General features: G+C 37.0%; 1 protein-coding gene across 1 annotated transcript in view; it reads right to left on the minus strand.

The window, feature by feature from the left end:
• The window catches only part of SMARCA1 (SWI/SNF related, matrix associated, actin dependent regulator of chromatin, subfamily a, member 1), a 77135-nt gene that overhangs the window by 26471 nt on the left and 31600 nt on the right, over nucleotides 1–19064 (minus strand). Inside the window, exons 14-19 of the mRNA XM_007949750.2 lie at nucleotides 18198–18330; nucleotides 16444–16592; nucleotides 14923–15042; nucleotides 9465–9575; nucleotides 9078–9191; nucleotides 547–669 (exon numbers count right to left, since the gene is read on the minus strand). Coding sequence (XP_007947941.1) covers nucleotides 547–669; nucleotides 9078–9191; nucleotides 9465–9575; nucleotides 14923–15042; nucleotides 16444–16592; nucleotides 18198–18330 — 750 coding nt within the window. The remainder of the gene's footprint in view (nucleotides 1–546; nucleotides 670–9077; nucleotides 9192–9464; nucleotides 9576–14922; nucleotides 15043–16443; nucleotides 16593–18197; nucleotides 18331–19064) is intronic.

The raw sequence follows: 19064 nt of genomic DNA on the forward strand, positions 1-19064 counted from the left end.
TTATTAATGGACGCTTGCAGCTGAATCATCTCATTTTGAGTCCTGACACATCAGCAAATGAAGGTCCCGAAAGCTTTACTCCATCCACCTCATTAAGGTTGACTCTTCTTGGAGGAGGCAATCATATTTTGAGTGCCTTCTGACCTGAGAGGCTCATCTTTCAGCACTATATCAGACAGTGTTTCAGGGCTATTCCAGTAATTTATCAGACAATGTTTCACTGCTATCTTCACTGGCCAATTCTTTGATAAATGGATGGCCTCTTCCTTCTTCCAAGTGTGTCCTAGTCTGGAAGCTCTGCTGAAACGTGTCCACCATGGGTGACCCGGCTGGTATTTGAAACGCCAGTGGCATAGCCTCCAGCCTCACAGCAACATGCAAGCCACCACAGTACAACAAACTGACAGACAAGTGGTGTATAAGTGTGTGTGTGTGTGTGTGTGTATTTTTACCACCATAAGAAAATGTTTAAAGGTTAAAGGTCATCTATATTTTCTCTTTTCTACTGGTTAACTAGAATTACTTCAGCCAGTTAAAATAATTTACTTGTGTGAGAAGTTTTTCCTTTTCATCAGTCTCTTCTGCTGTAAGAGGTTCAGCCTCATCTATCTTTTTCTGTTCCTCTCTTTGAGCCAGAGCTGGATTTGGGATATCAGGATTCTTTGGGACCTATAAATCAACAGACAAGTTATGAATAAATTACTGAGAAAATTTAATTGTTAAGAGTGTATATATACATATCAATCCTCAGAGTTATTCCAACCATAAATATAAAATCAGATCAGAAGGACACATGGTCTTCTCCACATTTCTGCTACCACAACATCAAAATCAAACCGATTCTTTTTTTTTTTCTTCTTCTTCTATAACCCAGTGATCCCACTCCTAGGTAATTAACCAAGAAAGCAATATTTATGTTCACAAAAAAACATGTATGTAAATGTTGTAGCTGCTTTATTCCAATCTACTAGAGAGCACTATCGAAGGTATCCAATGTCTCTGAGCTTGTAATTGCTTTTTCTTTCCTCTGAGTAACATTATGTATACTAATCATTGCAGTCAAATTATAGTGAACATTTGACCAGTTCTAGTAAAAGGTTGAAACTGGATAGTCATGTACATTGCTTTTTTTCCCTCCCTTCACCCACATTAGTATGTCTTCCCTCCAGTTAGTGGTTTACCCTCCCTTCCCTACACCTCTGGTAACCATCAAAGAATATTTATTTTTCTGTGAAACTCTTTTCTTGACTTTTTAAAATGGTAGTCTCATACAATATTTGTCCCTTTGTGATCAACTAATTGCACTCAGCATAGTGGGCTCTAAGTTCATCCACGTTATGAGATGTTTCACAGATTCATCTTTATTCTTTAATGTTGCATAGTATTCCATTGTGCATATGTACCATAGTTTGCTGAGCCATTCCTCCGTTCATGGGTATTTAGACTGTTTCTATCTTTTTGATGTTGTGAATAGTGCTGTGATGAACATGGGTGTGCATATTTTGTGGGTGTCACAGCTCTTATTTCTCTAGGACATATACCTAGTAGCGGGATTGCTGGATCATATGGGCAAACCCATTCTTAGATGTTCCATATAGTATTATAGAATTAAACTTCATTAGTAAATGCCATGTAGCCTAGATTTGATTATACTATGGAACAAAGTATTCAAAAACCAAACCTACTGCCATCTTGTTGATTCTGACTCATAGCAACCCTACAGGACAGAGTAAAACTGCCCCATGGGGTTTCCAAGGCTGTAAATCTTTATGTTACTAGACTCCCTCATCTTTCTTTCCCAGAGTAGCTGGTGGGTTTGAACTGCCGACCTATTGGTTAGCAGCCAAATGCTTTAACTACTGTGCCACCAGAGCTCCTTGGAACAACGTATATCCCTACAATATTGTAATAGTAATATGTGATTAATACCATTATCCTCAAACACCAACATTATACATAAAATTTTAAGCCCAGCATAAACAAGCAGGAAGTTTGGCAGTTTAAAAAAAAAAATAAAAAAACACATCCATCATCCACCCAGCAATATAGACGAGGGAAGAGCAGTGGCAATGCACCTAAAGATTACATCCAAATCTCCAACCAGTTTGACATGCGAAAAGAAAGGAGTGCTTTTATTGCTTGCTGACATATGTAAAGAAACATCTTCATATGAAAACTGCAAAGTCAGGAAGAAGTGACAGGATAATGAAGAAGCCACATAATAATAGTAATATTAATAAGGAAACGGAGAATATATAGGGAGAATTCAAGAGGCAAGAGAGTAGCAGAGAACACAATAGCTGTAATGGGACCAGCAGTCCCCAACAGAAATTACAAACGCTGTTTTGAGTACAAAGTTGCAAATACACGACCAATGGAGAAAAGAACTCTAATTCAAAAGACTGAGAACAGAAGCTCAGCTCTCCAAGGAAGCAAGAGGTCACCTTTATCTCAAAACTGCAGCCTGAGGGGCCTCAGCGTATCACCGTGAACATACAACCAGCACAGTCCAGCAGTACGGAGCAGCATTCCTTTTGTTGAATGACAAACTAAGCCACTGTCCCCAAACCCTCTTCTCATCCCCATGTGCATCCCCAACTACAGTGCAGCACATTTAAGAGGACAGGTACATAACGTGGCCAGTATATTTTCAAGCATTCCATTAGGCATGAAAAGAAAAGAGTGGGCAGTAGGCCCTTCCACTACTTATGCACGCCTATCATAAGTTACTCATTCTCTCAGGATAGTCATGATTTTACAACAAGGTATCATAGTATGTTTTTTTTGTAATTGTTATACAGATTTCATAGAGTTGGGAACTATATCACTGTAACTTAAAAAAATAAGTATTTTTGAGAACTATCATATCTCCAAGTTCTTCAAATATAAAACCTACTAACTGGGCAATAAAAGGATATACTGAAAACACAGACTCATTTGTAATCATCAATACCAGCAATTTTAAAAGTATTGACTAAATGTCCAATCTGTTTGTAGCACTATGATAGGTACTGACAGGAATATAAGAGAAGTATATGGGTCCTTGATGTGGAAGTTTGAGCTACACCTTAAGAACTCTAAGAATTTTGGCAAGATGGAGAGGAAGGGAAGGGTATTCCATGCTGAAGCAAGATGAGCAAAACCATGAAGGCAGACAGATGGGTACAAGAAGGCGCAGACAGAGTTTAAACTGAGAAGAGGTAACGTCAGGTGGAGACAGATGTAGAGGGGCCGTGAAACTACACAGAAGGCAACAGCAAGCCACTTTGGATTTTTTAACAAGAGAACAAGCTATCAATAGGCCGTGTTTTCATCTGTAAGTCTTGCGCAGTACGGAATGAAGTCAGAAAGTGACTAGAGGCAAGAGAACCAGCTAAACTTTCATCATTTAGAAATGGCCTAGAAGGGTGGCAAATGAAAATGGAAAAGAAGGTACAAACTAAAAATGCAAGCCCCTGATAAGCATGATTAAAAGTAATTTTTTTCAATAGATAAATTCAATTTTAAAATGGCAAGCATGCCAGCAATTCCTATCCCTAGTTATTCACCCAAGGAAATGAAAATATATCTATGTGAAGACTTTTCATGAATGTTCACAGCACTGTTATTCACCACAGCCCAAAAGCAGAAAACAAAATCTCATTATTACACAATACTACTAGATTTTAGGATCCACTGCAAACTCTCTTCTACAGCCCCCGGTCATATTACTAACACAGCAAAACTTTAAAATGACTTCATCAATCTTACATTTACTATTTTAATTCTAGAAATGACTCAAATACATAGCTGCCAACATTCTTAGATTGAGATTCAGAATTCCTCTGTTCCCTCCTGCACACACAAAAAAGCCCTCTTCACTACTTACCATTTTAAAAAGGTAATCAGCAGTTTTTACCTCCTGATGTTCTCTCATCAGCATTAAGCTTCAAATAGTGAGTTAAAAGTACTACATAAGGATCAGGTAGACAAATTATAAAGCATAATTCTCAACAGCTGTCTAGACAATATCCCAGGTACTCCTACCATATGTCTTAGTATGGTCCTCAGAAACATTTAATAAAGCCACAATACACAAACAGCTAGCTTTCAAAAAGGAAACTTCTCTATTATTATTATTTGGATTTCTGGGCAGACCCTAAGCAATACAATATGTGATTCAGAAAAGTAAGAAACTTTTTCAGTCTTGTTTCTTAGATGGAGTTTTACCAAGCGTTTCATAGAAATATGGAATACTGAATTAAATGTGACAGCATGCAAAATGAAAGTAGTACCTTGCAATCAGCTCCCCTTATTGTAGGTCCACCACTTTAAAATAGGTGGCCTACAATAATACAGTACCAAAACACAAAGATCATGGAACTTCTTCCATTTGTCAACGTTCATATCTGTCCCCAAGGAATCTATTAATGGGGAAAAAAATGTCAGAATGTTCTACGGCTCTCTTCAGCTTTGAATATGGCAAAACTCTCACTTTGTCTTAAATTCAATAGAACTGTTAGGTGTTCTGAGTTTTTTGGTTTCTTTTTTCAATTCTGTAACTGAAGTTTCAATTAAGTTACCCTCTTCCAGTATAAAGATTTTAGTGAAGAACTCATTAAATGTATTAAATAGCAACTCGCTGAAGTCACAAGAGCAAGGAAGCTTCTGACTATGCCTTAAATTCCAACACAGTCAAAGGTTTAGCTAGTGGGAAGAAGTGGCAGATAATGCACCCGGGCTATCTACCAAGTGGTTAGGGCAAAACAAGTACTTCCCTCATCCTCAAATAAAACAAAACACTGTAATTCCAGATTTTATTATCAGTAAATACCACCGTGTCCTTGTGCTGAATATGGGGGGTGGGGTGGGGGAAGAGAACAAAATTGAAAATAAAAAGACAAATATGCAGGCCTTCAAGAAAAATGCTCTTTGGTGGCATAGTGCCTAAGGCATTTGACAGCTAACCAGAAGGCTGGCAGTTCAAACCTACCAGCCACTCCTCTGAAGGAAGGTTGGACAATCTACCTCCGTAGTGATACTGCCTCGGAAACCCAAGAAGGGGTTGCTATGAGTCGGATCCAACTCAACGGCAGTTAGTTTTTTTAACTGCTTCAAAACTGTTGAGCCTCACAGTAGCCCCCACTCCAAATCATTTACAGGATAAGACCATAAAGACTCAAATAAAATGTTCCCATGTTCTACAGTGCCCTCAGGTACAGACAACACCTTGCTCCCCTTGACTATCAATCATTTAGACAGAAAGGGGGAAAGGAGTCTCTTGAGAACCTGACTAGGTATAAAGAATACAGGTAACTCCATCACAGCAGGTTTGTTGACCTGAGAATAAATATTGCTCCATTCATTATATGGGTCTGGTGAGTTTTCAGCAGGTTGTTGTTATTATGTGCCGCTTAGTCAGCCCCGACTCACAGCGACCCCTCCTTGGGTTTCTGAGGCAGTATCACTACAGAAGCAGGTTGATCAAAAGGTTTTTTTTTTTAAAAAAAAAAAAAAAAAAAACAATGCTCGATATCCTTTGAGAAGAGCCACATCATCCCTGGAAGCAAGCTTTGCAGCTAATTAACATGCCATGTTGCTCTGTCTGTACTCTAGACTCAAAAACCCACCCAGTTAAAGAACCCACCTTAGCTCAGGTCTGTAGTTCCTGACAAAGAATGAAAAGAGACAAGGTACAGAAAGAACCAATAAACAGAACATGTTCTTTTTTGTCTTGTAAATCCGCAGATAAATATGCATAGGGAGAATCAAGGCAAGTTTTAAGACAATACAGAGTCAATCCAGGATGGAGCCGAAAAGAGGACAAGGCTAGGAGCAGAGGTGTACGGGATCGGTTCTCCTTCCACCACCATCACCACCACAGTCAAGCCTCCACTATCTTCTCTCGCTGATATTTCAACAGCATCGTGATTCATTTCCCTGGTCAAACGTCTTCCATTCCCTGCACAGCAGCCAGAGTGAATGTAAATCTGATCATACTCTGCTAAGTTGTATGACCTTGAGCAAATGGCTCAAGGTGAATCATGCAAACACTCTGTGCCTCAGTGTCGTCTGTAAAACAGGATGTCTGTGACTCTAGGACTGTTAGGATAATGAGTCAATATATTTGTAAGAACTTGGCAAGTAAGAAGTAAATAGCTGCTATTATTATCATTTCACCACCCATCCATCCCCTTGCCTTAAAAGGACACCAGTGTGTTTCCTTTGCTCTAAAGATAAACTTCGACCTCGTTAATGTGACTAGAAAGGCCCTAAGGTCTCTGGGTGGTGCAAATGGTTTGCATCTAACTGAAAGATTGGTGGCACCATGGAAGAATGACCTGGTGATCTGCTTTGGTAAAGATTACAACCAAGAAAACCCTAGGGAGCAGTTAGTGCTACCCTGTAACATACAGGGTTGCCAGGAGTCAGGATCAACTCGACAGCAACGGGTTTGTTTTGTTTGTTATAAAGACTCTCCATGATCTGACTCTACCCATTCAGTAGCCTCATCTCAAGCCACTCGTCTCCTGTATCACTAGCCTTCTTTTTGTTCCCTAAGGGGCATCCTTTTTCCTTCCTCAAGACCTGTGTACATGTTGTTCCTTCTGCCTGGGCTTTTCTCTCCCATACTTCACTTGGCCTGATTCCTACTCACCTCTGTGACTTCCACTTAAATGACAGCTAACTATGACTTCCCAGTCCACATTAGACACCCATATTACACTCCCTCAGAGCATCCTTTGTAAGCACTTACCCTCACCAATAACGGCATAATATACTGTGATATCTGTTTAATGTCTGTCTCCTGTATCAGAATGTAAGTTCCACAAGGGAAGGGACCTTGTCTGTCTTATTCACTGCTATCTCTCTAATGCTTGGCACAGAGGAGTGCTCCGTAAATAAGTATCAAGGGAAAAAATGGCCTTTCTTTCATTCCCCTTCTCCTGTCCCTCCTTTCTCAGGAAGCAAGGAAGAGAAACCAGCCCAGCGTAATACCAAGAGCAGCATGCCATTCCCTGCCCCCCCCCCAAAAAAAAATTCATCTCTTCCCTTCTCTTCTCAGATCTGCTGCTTTCTCCCTTTTCATTCCTATCACCCTCAACACAGCTGTTCCTTTATTTCTCCCTCTTCTGAGGTTTCTTCTCTTTCTCCAGCTCCTTCCACTTGGCCACTATCCAACCAGTCATTGTAGATCTCAGCTCCAACTACAAACTGCCTATAATGAAAGGCACTGTGTACATTAAAACCAGAGCTGTGGCCAGGATGTGGAAGGCACTGTAATTATCACAGGGACAAAATCTCAGTATCTCCAGCAAGGGAGCAATGACAGCGAAGTCATCAGAGGTGATTTTTTTATTGCTGCTATTTGACTACCATTTGGTCCACCTCCTAAATGGCATGTCACACACCACTGCAAACAGTACTTATTTAGGACTACATAAAAAAGGCAGGGTTCATCACACACAGAAATAGTCCAGAATATGAGTGGAAAGAACGTAACACTTGAATACTGAGAACCTTGGTTCAAGATTGGCACCCATGGCAACCTTGTTAGCGACGTGGCCTTGAACATGTCATCGAACCTCTCTGAACTTCAGCTTCCTCACCTATTATAAAGAGGTGATAGTAGTATCTACGTTACACGGTTATGAGGAATCAGAGTATTATGAAAGCATTTCACAAATTATAAAGCGTTTTACACAAATGTTTGGTTTATTACTATTTAAGGTCTAACATTTCAATTAATTCTTTCAAATCTCACTAAAACAATCAAAAGTAACAGGAAATAATGTTCTAAACCTAGAATTATTATAAACATTAATGAGATAATATATATTTTTTACCTCATGAAATCTTATTAACTACTTTATTATTAATTTCACTATTTTTATTTTGCAGTTTGAACCTATAACATACCTGTTTCTTGTGGTATATTACTGTTTTCACTTTCTTTGAAACTGGTTTCATGCCTGGTCTAAATGATGAACCATGGTTACATTACTCTTCTATAACTTCCTAAGAAGGAATTTTATCCAGCCCTGTTGGTTTAAATACATTAAAATCTAATCACAGTTCCCTAACTAGATTATAATTAACCACTTACATTCACCTTAAATTTCTTGCTCTTACTTATGCAAGGCTTTGTGCTCTGTTTCAAACAGCAGTGCTCCCACTCTGGTCAAGCAGTAGAAACACTCTAAGAGAATCCCTCCAGTTCCAAAATACACACGAACTAATTACATATGTATCTCATATACATGGAGCCTTTCTAGGCACATTACAGCTAGTGAACAAAAATGGCAAGTCATCAGACATAGTTTCAACCATGACAAAGGTTCACAAAAGAAATTTTAAAGACACAGCTTCCAATTCATAAACTAGAAAACGTCATAAAATCACAAGTATTAATATTTTTATAGTTTTGCTAATACTACAGCTTATTATACCAATGGTCATTTCTCTCCATTCACTAGGAAGATAATTTCAACATATACAAATAATCTAGTATGTGTAATACATCCACGTGATAGATTGAGTGTGATAAATATTAAATTTCACACTAAACAAATGGGACCCCTAGTGATCTTATAGAAAGAAGAAGTTTGAATTCCAAAAGATCATGAAAAGATTATATAATTAATTATCATGTTTACCATTATTTTTAACACCTAAGTGATCACAATCTACTATCCACCAACAGGGCTCCCATCAACCTATCAGCAACAAACACAAAAATACTATTTCTTGGTTAAAATGGTCAATAATTTCCTATCATACGTCATAATTCATTTCTAACTAAGCACATACCAATTTTTCTTTCTCCATACACTTGACCATTCAAGCAATAGTATTATTAAAGTTATGTATGTTGTTATGATTATTTTGAAGTACTAGATAATTCCATATTTATCCATTTAGTGATATCCTATTGGTGACTCAGTAGTTTAATGCTTTACTTCTAGTTAAACCTGTTTGGTTTTAGAAACACCACTATTTTGATTTACTCTTATACTCTTATATTTACTCTAGAATGGACCACCTTCTAGTCTAGCTTAAAAGATTAATAATACTAATCTAAACAGTTTTTTAATTACCTTATAACCTATTGTCTTCCGATAATACAGAATTTCTTTCTCCAGGAGCTCAAATAAACTTGGTGGGAAAAATTGAAAATCCTGAACATTTGGTTGTTTTGGAGGTCGTGGGGCCTGTGGGGACAAAATGCAGTATATATATATATCTATATATATATATTTGTTTTCAGTGCATGAAGTGAACATATTTATATTATTTACTACATATATGGAGAAATAAATACAATGAAATCCATGTGTATGGCTGTGCCATATGAAGTTCTTTTCTGGATTGCTGTCATATTTTAGGGACTATGTTTTGGCAATGATGTATATCAATCTGAATCACAGACCATGTTACAAGAGAATTCCATGGTAGAACAGAACACTGGCCTCACACTGTTTTACCTTCGGGACTCTGGGCTCACTGACTCGTAAAGCCTCTCTAAAGTAGGCATCCACTGCATAGTTTGCCTTGCGTTCTCGTTTAGGAGGTTCAATCCATTCCACCAAACCAAGCTACACACACAAACAAGAACAAAGGGTTCAATTACTCCAAGTGGTTTTAGAAACACAAAGCACATCAATGTTTCAGAAATGTGAGAAGACCAAAGCCACTGGAAAGAATCAAAACCTGCTTTATACATGACATTTATATCGCCAAAGTTCCAAAGCCTTATACTGTATACCAAAGTTTAGGTACAAAGATGGTTTTCTTTCTTTTTTTTGGAAATAGGTTTAAAAATTAGTTCTTCCTTAGTAACTGAAAACAATTTGCACAATTTGGTTAGTATTTTACACCAAGTTAAACAAACAAATGTTAGGTAACACAGAAGAAAGGATTCTGGTTAACTGTGGGAGTTATGTGAATTAGAAAATAGGTCAAAGAGGTGAGTGAAGACTATCAACCTGACAGAAGTAAATTACCTATTTTGGGAGAGTAGGAAGTCAGTGCAATCAGAGAGCTCTAGGTTTGAATCCTGGTTCTGCCACCTGACTAGCTGTTTAACTTTGGGGAAATTACTCCATTTATAAAATGGGAATAACACCTATCTTGAGGATTGAATGTGCTCATATGTGTGAAAGCGTTAGGTAAACTGCCAAGAGTTAAATATAAGCTATTATTAAACACCCAAAGCTGTACGAACAACAATTTGACAGCATTATAAAATTTTACCCCAATATCAGCTAGAAAATACAATTTAACAGTGAGCAAGCACAACTGGCACTACAAAATTCTGGAGGCTATAGGAATGGTTTCTAGTTCAGGGGATTTTCTTGATTCCACAGTGCCTTGCCTAGTGCCGTTATATAAAATATTTATAGAAATATGTGTAGGATGGATAGGTCAGTGGATGGGTGTGGGGGGGAGATGACAACAGCTATGTGAATTATAAAAAATTATCTCAATTTTTCACATTTCAGCCACTCAACTATGTATGTAACAGAGTTCCCAGAGCATTTTATCATTAATGTTCCAACTCCATTTGATCTTATGTAAGAGTTGATAAGATCAACGTTGGCATCGTATTTTATGTTGTTGTTGATGATGATTAAAATAGAGATCTACCAACTCTCACAGTGCCTAGAAGAAAAGACTTGAGATACAATGGTGGCATTTCCATATGTGAAAGGCTATCGTATGGAAAAAGGATCCCTGGTGGTGTGATGGTTAAGCACTCAGCCACTAACCAAAAGGTCAGAGGTTCAAAGTCACCAGTTGCTCCATGGGAGAAAGATGTGGCAACCTGCTTCTGTAAAGATAACAGCCTCAGAAACCCTAGGGGGCAGTTCGACTCTGTCCTATAGGGCTTCTGTGAGTCAGAATCAACTCGACAGCACACAACAACAACATAATTATATAAAAAACAACAGAGATCTTTGTAGATCTGGAAGATTAAAACCAGTGTGCAGAGTTACAGGAAAGTGTGGGCTTGGGAGTATGGTCCCAGGGGACATCAAGCTCAACTGGCATAACATACCACACAAAAACACTGTCCACACCCTACTCTGGTTTGCAAGCAGCCATCTAGATGCAACGATGGGTCTCTCCTCATCCAGAGCAAAGAAGAATGAAGAAAACCAAAGATTCATGGGAACTATTAGTCCAAGCTACTAGTACACCATGCAGTCCTCAGCCTATACAATTATGAGACCGAAAGAACTAGATGGTGCTGGGCTACCACAGTCAACCACTCGGAGGGGGATCTGTGTGGAGATCCCAGATAGACTGGGAGAACAATGTGGTATAAAACTCAAAACCCTAATAAAAAGAGACCAGGTTTGCTGGTCTGGTAGATCCTGGTGGAACCCCTGAGATTATGGCCCCTAGCTGCCCTTCAGGTCGAGAGTTGAACCCACTCCTGTAACTTCCAGCCAAACGAAAGACAGGCATATAAGCAGAACATTTACATTAGGTAAATACACTCCTTGGAGAGATCAATCATGGGAAAATAGAAGGGCTGTATATGCACAGGGAGACAGCTGAGGGGGCAAGAATACATGGGAGGAACGGCACAGGGAAGAGGTAATTATGAGGAGGAAGTGGGAAGAGAGCTGTTGCACTGTGCGAAATTGTAGGCAGGGTCATGAGACAAAGTGCATGTGAACTGTTGTATGGAAAATGAATTTGTTCTGTAAACTTTCACCCAAATCACAATAAAAAATTGTTTTAAAAAAGAGTTACAGGAAAGGAGACTGCTATTCAATATAACTTAATAAATGTAATAAGTGCATATCAGCATCAGGGATACAATCATGAATAAAATAACCCCTCCCTCAAGGCGCTCATAAGTCAAGTAAGTTTTATATTTTCTGGTTCTGTAAAGATTATAGCCTTAGAAATCCTTTGGAGCAGTTCGACTCTGTCCTGTAGGGTTTTTATGAGTCAGAATTGACTTGACAGCACACAACAACAAAATCATATAAAAAAGAATATAGGTCTTTGATGATCTGTAAGATTAAATTATCCTAAATGCTACTGATGGGATTTAACTACAAGACAGGTTAGAGTAAATGACCTTTACAGTGTCTTCTAAGAGTCTATGAGATATGAATACTATATAACATAGTGCTTAAGTAAAATGAGAAACACCCAGAGCAGTGAAACAGTTTTTACTTTTCTTTTTCCAAATGGATTAATGTGAGAGGTGAGTAATGGAAAAGTGTGTAATAAATAACCAATGTTTTATCTGTCTATAAAGTATCATAGTTTAAATTAATTTTCTAAAAATACTGTATTTAGCTATTTAATATATACTTGATTGAAGGTCTAGGTTTTTAAATTTGAATTAAACGTTAAAGGCCAATTTCTAAATTTCAAAAACAGAATAAATCATACTGACTTAGTTTGTTTTAGAAAACAGTATATTAATACAAGGAGCTCTGGTAGCGTAGTGCCTGAAGCACTTGACTGCTTACCAGAAGGCTGGCAGTTCAAACCCACCAGCCACTCCTCGGAAGGAAGATGGGGCAGTCTACTTCCGTAGTGATACTGCCTTGGAAACCCAAGGAGGGGTTGCTATGAGTCGGGTCCGACTCGATGGCACATAACAACAACAACAAATATTAATACAAACTTAAATTATTTGAGATCAACACTGGCCACGATGACTGTATCTACCAGGTATGGCTGTAAAATAATGAAACTGGTACAACAAATCATATATGAAAATCTACCTAATTGTATAGTTATATCCGTGACTTATATGCAAACAATATTCTCTCAGATTATCATTTCTCTTCAAAGGATAGTCTGAACCTATATTGATACCCTATCTAAAAAGATGAAAAGACAGAAATAAAGTATGATCTCCACTCAGAATACTCAGGAAAGAATCTTATTTTGCAGAGAATAATTACTGATAAATATTCAATTATAAAAATGCAAGTCATTCTAATTACTAAGTTGAATTTTCCTCTAAGAATGCAGAAAATACAATTTAACAGTGAGCAAACAAAACTGGCAATACAAGGTTCTGGAGCCTACAGAAATGGCTCCGCTGATACTTAGACTCTTCACTGTTTATTATTTTCCTACTTTATAAAACACTCCCAGTACCAATAAGCCCTTTAGAATCATTATAGAATAAAAGTGTTATAACATAATGAGATCTAAAAAGCATATTAGGAAGAGAATTTCCACACTGCATGTAGGCCCATCACCTCTACTTCATCAGGATAAAATGTAAACAGTCTGGATCAAGGTTATAGATTGAACCATCATGCTAAACTAAAAACCATCAGAAGCAACAGAGCAGTCTCAGCAGGCTAGTTGCAAATGGCTCACCTTTCATTTTCAGGAAAATCAATACCTAAGAATTAGCTTTTTAAAATTTTAATAAAATTCATTTGGGCCAGCTCAAAAAACAAAAACAAAATAGTAAGAACAGCTTTAAGGAACAAATGAAAAACAAAATAAATAATGACAGACTTGGGTTATAAGTCAAAAGAAAAATAAATATCCATGAGGGCATACTAATTTAAGTAAGTAAGTGAAAAGAATAAATATATAAATGGGAGAGTAACAACGGCTCTCACAGAAAAATTCAAATTAATCAATATAGTTGGATGAGGGAAATTCAAAATTGTCATTAGGCAAAGACCATCCCAACCACTGCAGGCAAGCTCCACCAATAGGTGCTGACATCACTGGGTAAAGTTTGAGGAATATTTCCTCCACATTTATCAATTACAAAAGGGTAAATGGTACCTTTGCAATGGAGAAACCCACCAAATACTACCTCAACCAAGTGAGTGAGGTTAACGTTGCCAGTAATAAGACATGTTGACATCATAAATACCCTGATATGATGTACCGAGAACGATATAACATCCCTTCTGTGGTATTTTTGCAAGAAAAGAAGAACATACTCTCAATCAGACCACAAGAAAACATCAGACAAACCTAAATAGAGAGATAGTCTACAAAATAACCAAACAGTACTCTTCAAGTGTCAAGGCTGTGAAAAGCAAGGCAAGAATGAGGAACTGTCACTGACTGGAAAAGACTAAGGAGACAGAACAGCAAAAATGCAATGTGGCAGATCCTGCACTGGGTCCCCTGAAACTGGTGTTAAGTCCCTGGATTTGATCATTGTGCTACAATTCCATAGGTTGTTACCATTAAAGAAAGCAGAGGGAAAGGTATAGATGAATTTTGTACTATATCTGCAAACTTTCTCTAAGTCTAAAATCATTTCAAAATTAAAAGTGTTTAAAATGACAGCCTTAATTTCTGTTTGTGTAAGAAAAATTAATGAAATCTTCATTTCTTCAGTGGACCTTTGTTATGCATGCATGAATAAATGAACATGTTAAAATACACCATGGAGGCAAACTGGCGAAATACTTCTGTACACACTAAGGGCCTGTAACAAAGTCCTTCTGGCATTTAAGTTAACTATATGTTACTAACAATAATGTAATATCAAGTATTAACTTAATACTAAGTCCCAAGCATTTTCTCATTACTTCGAGCAATTAACTCAGTTAATTCTAAAAACAACTCTGTGATCTCCAACTGCTATGAACGCCAATGATTATAATCTCCATTTGATAGGTCAGAAAACCCAGTTACCCAGGTCACGTAGTGACAAGAGTTGGGATTTCAATTCCAAGTTCCAGGAACTCCGCCATAATTCTATACTGCTTTTGAATAACAAGATTAGTAGCAGCAGCAGCAAAAATTATAATGTTGATGGTAACAATAACAATAAACCAGCAAAATGTATTAAAGATAGCATGAGATTTTTTGACTGACATCAGATTTCATTATACATAGTAGAATATTGTAATAGTTAAGTACCAGTGTGACTTTATAAATGCTATACTCATTTGAGTCTAATGGTTGAGGATTAAAAGTTACCTTCTGTTTTTCTCTATAATCTTCTCCTTCAAATTTATACAAACTTTGTTCAGTGTCCATTCTAAAACTTCTTAGAGAAGACTCTCCCATTTTCTGCAAGCGTTCATTCATCTCTGCAGTCTAGAGTTGAATGCAGTGAAATTAGATACTATCACTGAGCAATTTATAACAATTTGTTTAATTCTCTTACCTTTTTAAAGAATCCAGTTTTGACCAGAAATATTCAGTTTGTTAATTCACAAGGTAAGAAAACAATGCTAATAATAAACTCGAATGTAAGTTTAACTTACACCAAGTATTTGAAATGCTTCTTCTCAAGTATTCTCACCTAGGCTTTCTTTAAAATCTTCTCAGCATTAAAGATGTCATCATACCTTAATTTCTACTGCATAGTATTAACAGGATTAAATATCTAATGGTAAAATAAAGGCAAATACATTTTGCTTACTGATACAAAACATTCTAACACAAGATTGCTCAAAATTCAGGGTATGACCTCAGAAACAAAAACCTTCTGAAAAGTAAAATTCAAGCAATTTATGGAAATGTAGTGAATAAATGTTCATGTTAAAACATACTATGGGGATGGAATCAGCAAAATCCAGGCCATGGGCAACTCTACAGGCAAACAACCCTGTGTCTTCACCAAATAGATTACAAGAGGTAGAATACATAGAGGGGGAAGCTACAGATTAAGAGATTCAGATTACGTATCAACCAATTGCAATATATAGGCTTTGTTTTGATCCTGATTATTGAATGTTATTAAAGAATCATTGGGTTATTTCAGGGGTGACAATGCTGTGACGATTATGTTTTGTTTTTTTAAAAAGGAGTCCTTATTTTAAAGATACATTTCGTTTGTTTTATAGGGAAATATTTAGTGATATAATGTTATGTGCGACATTTGCTTCAAAACAATCCAGAAAGGAAAAATGAATTGGGGATGTGGATGGGACAGGATTGGTTGATGGCTGTTTGAACTGGGTAATGACTACATGGGAACTCTTTTGGGAACTAATTTTGCCTGTGCTTGAAATTATCCTTAATAATTTTTGAGAAAGATAAATTCAACACAAAATCCCACATATTCTGAAAGAGTTTATTATACTTGGACAAATAATGCTTTGATATTTCATGAAATGTTAAAAAAGATTTTTTAGGTAACACAATGTATATCAGTAGACAATTTCTAATCCAGTACAAAAAACACATCATGAAGAAGCAGTCCTGATGCATCTTATTAAATACCAAGACTTGGCTTTTAAGTACAGTAAATACTAATAATATTTTCAATAAGCATGAAGTACAAGGTTACTAAATTTTAAATTGCGGATTCTAGTCTTTCTCGCTAAAAATTAAACCAAAAATCTAAAACACCCTCAAAAATAAATCTACAAATTTTTAGAGAGAACATGAGTCACTTGAAATGTGTAGTTCAGTACAATACTAGAATAAGTATGCTGAAGTGTGTTATTTTAAAGAAATTCATCATAGAAATTAAATGCCATGTTAACTAACCTTCTTTTCCCCTCTTTCAAGGATAGTTGTAATGTCTTCATCTGTCAGCTCACTTTCTTTAGAAGCAAAAACGTGGGTGGCTCCATGACGTATCATTTGTAACATTTCCTCTTTTGCCAGTTTGTTAGATTGTTGGTCAATGAGTCTCCCTAATAATAAAAAATTTTAAATCACATATATTCAATTATAGGTGCTTTGGTGGTGTAGTGCCTAAAGCATTTGATTGCTAACCAGAAGGCTGGCGGTTCAAATCCACCAGCCACTCCTCAGAAGGAAGGCTGGGCAATCTACTTCCATAGAGATTATCACCTCAGAAACCCAAGGAGGGATGGCTATGAGTCAGCTCTGACTTGATGGCAGTGGGTTATATTAAATTATATTCTGAAGAAACTATAGCATAATAGTTGTAATCAGATACCACCCCATTTAGGGAGCTCTGGTAGCATAGTGGCTGAGGCACTTGACTGCTAACCAGAAGGCTGACGGTTCAAACCCACCAGCCACTCCTCGGAAGGAAGATGGGGCAATCTACTTCCGTAGTGATACTGCCTCGGAAACCCAAGGAGGGGTCGCTATGAGTCAGGTCCGACTCGATGGCACACAACAACAACAACAACCCCATTTAACCATAGGAAAGCTTTAGAGAACAGAAAAGTAGTAAGCTTTAAAGTTATTTTTTCAATAAGCAAGCCTGCAGGGTGTTTTTCTACCACACTTTATATTTTCATATTCATTTCCTTCTCAACAATTCCTTTAAAACCAAAAAGGGCAGAAGCACTTTTAAGATCAACCTTGTCTGTATGAAAAGGTACCCTCTAATAAGTACTTTAAAAATTTTGAAACTAGACATTTTATCTGCTAATTACCAGGTACTTCAAAAGATATATTATTGGGGGGAGGTAATGTTTTATTTTGATAGAATTTTAAATTCACAGAAAAAGTTGAAAGAATGAAGCAAGGAACTCCCCACCCACTGTTTACACTTTGTCTCTTTTGCTCTATCATTTTCTCTGTCCTTCTCCCTCATTTTTTATCCTCAAAACCATCTGCCACCAAGTGGATTCTGACATGGTGACCCCATGTGTGTCAGACAGAACTGTGTTCCCCAGGGTTTTCAGCTGCTATTTTGGAAGCTGATCACCAAGACTTTCTTCCATGGAGCCTCTCAACAGACTCAACCATCAAACCTGTTTTTGGTTGGCAGCCCAGCAAGATAACTGTACCTGTAGCACCCAGGGCCTCTTTACTCTTTTGAGAAAAAGTTAGACATATCACATCCTTTTACTCCTGAATATTTAAGTGGATCTTTCCTAAAAACAAGGGTATTTTCTTATATAAACAAAGTACCGTTATCAAATTTAACTTTGATTTAAAAAATTATTATCCGATTCATAACTGACATTTCAAATTCTGTCCGTTGTCCCAGTAAAGTCCTTTTTAACTACCACTTGCCCCACCCTCACTAGATTGAAGATCTAATCCAAGATTTTGTATTGCATGTAACTGCAAAATAAATACTATTGTCGTTCAACTATGCACTGGTGATGCACAACTATCCAACATGTTTACTCTTTCAGAATTGAGGGAAAAATGGACATTTCTGTTTCCTGGTTTCAGCTAGGAAGGTTTAAAGAATTTACATTTTTTCAAAAGGGATCATTTCTTCTCACTAAATTTGCATAAGTAACCTCCTTTGAAGAACACTACATTCATTTCTGTAAAAACCATCTAATTAAGTTTATATGTATAAATACCTTGTTGTATAACAATTGAGTCAAGTCTCAGTTTTATTTCAGCTCTTTCTACAATCCTTTCTTCCACAGTGTTATCAGTGATAAGACGGAATACACGTACTGGCTTCCTCTGACCAATACGATGTGCTCGATCCTAGTAAAAAAAAAAAAAAAATCCTAACATAAGATATTGTATATTATAGACAAAATTTATAGTACAGGTATTCATGCCATAAAATTCTGAAAATAAAATTAGTTATCTATCTAGACCTGCCACCTTCAAAAGGAAGACAATGAATATTGAGAATATCCAGAGACCCCTGAGAACTGAGAAATCTGCAAATATCATACTGTACCTCCAACAGAAAACTCCCAGAAGGACAAAAGGCAAAGCCCCTTTCAGATGTGGACTAGAGGGAATTGAAAGCTTCTGGATTAAGTTACTAAGTAACTTATGTCACTAACTACAAACATCTACTAAACTAGCAAAGAGTTTAACAAGGGGCAAAGTAACTTAGCTAGAGTTGCTCTGGTGGCATAAGTGTGCTTTATCTCACCATCAAGCAGTTCCTCCTGCTTACTGAGGCAATGCAGAAATATGCAGTAAAGGGTCCTAAAAATTAATGAGATACGAATATCTTTACTAGATAGTGGTCTAGAACTGGTTCTGTGGTTTATAGCTGGTAAAAGTGACAGGTGGCTACTTCTGATCATATAAAAACAGGAGTGCTTTTGATTTTTTTTATTATAATGAAAATATACACAAGACATACACCAACCCAACAATTTCTACATATATATAATTCAGTGACACTGATAAGCTTCTTTAAGTTCTACAACCATTCTCACTATCCCTTTCCAAATTATTCTACTACCATGAACACAAAC

Source organism: Orycteropus afer, unplaced genomic scaffold (genome assembly GCF_000298275.1).
Source record: "Orycteropus afer afer isolate SDZICR_OR568_19922 unplaced genomic scaffold, OryAfe1.0 scaffold00253, whole genome shotgun sequence".
In the NCBI taxonomy this organism is placed as follows: domain Eukaryota; kingdom Metazoa; phylum Chordata; class Mammalia; order Tubulidentata; family Orycteropodidae; genus Orycteropus; species Orycteropus afer.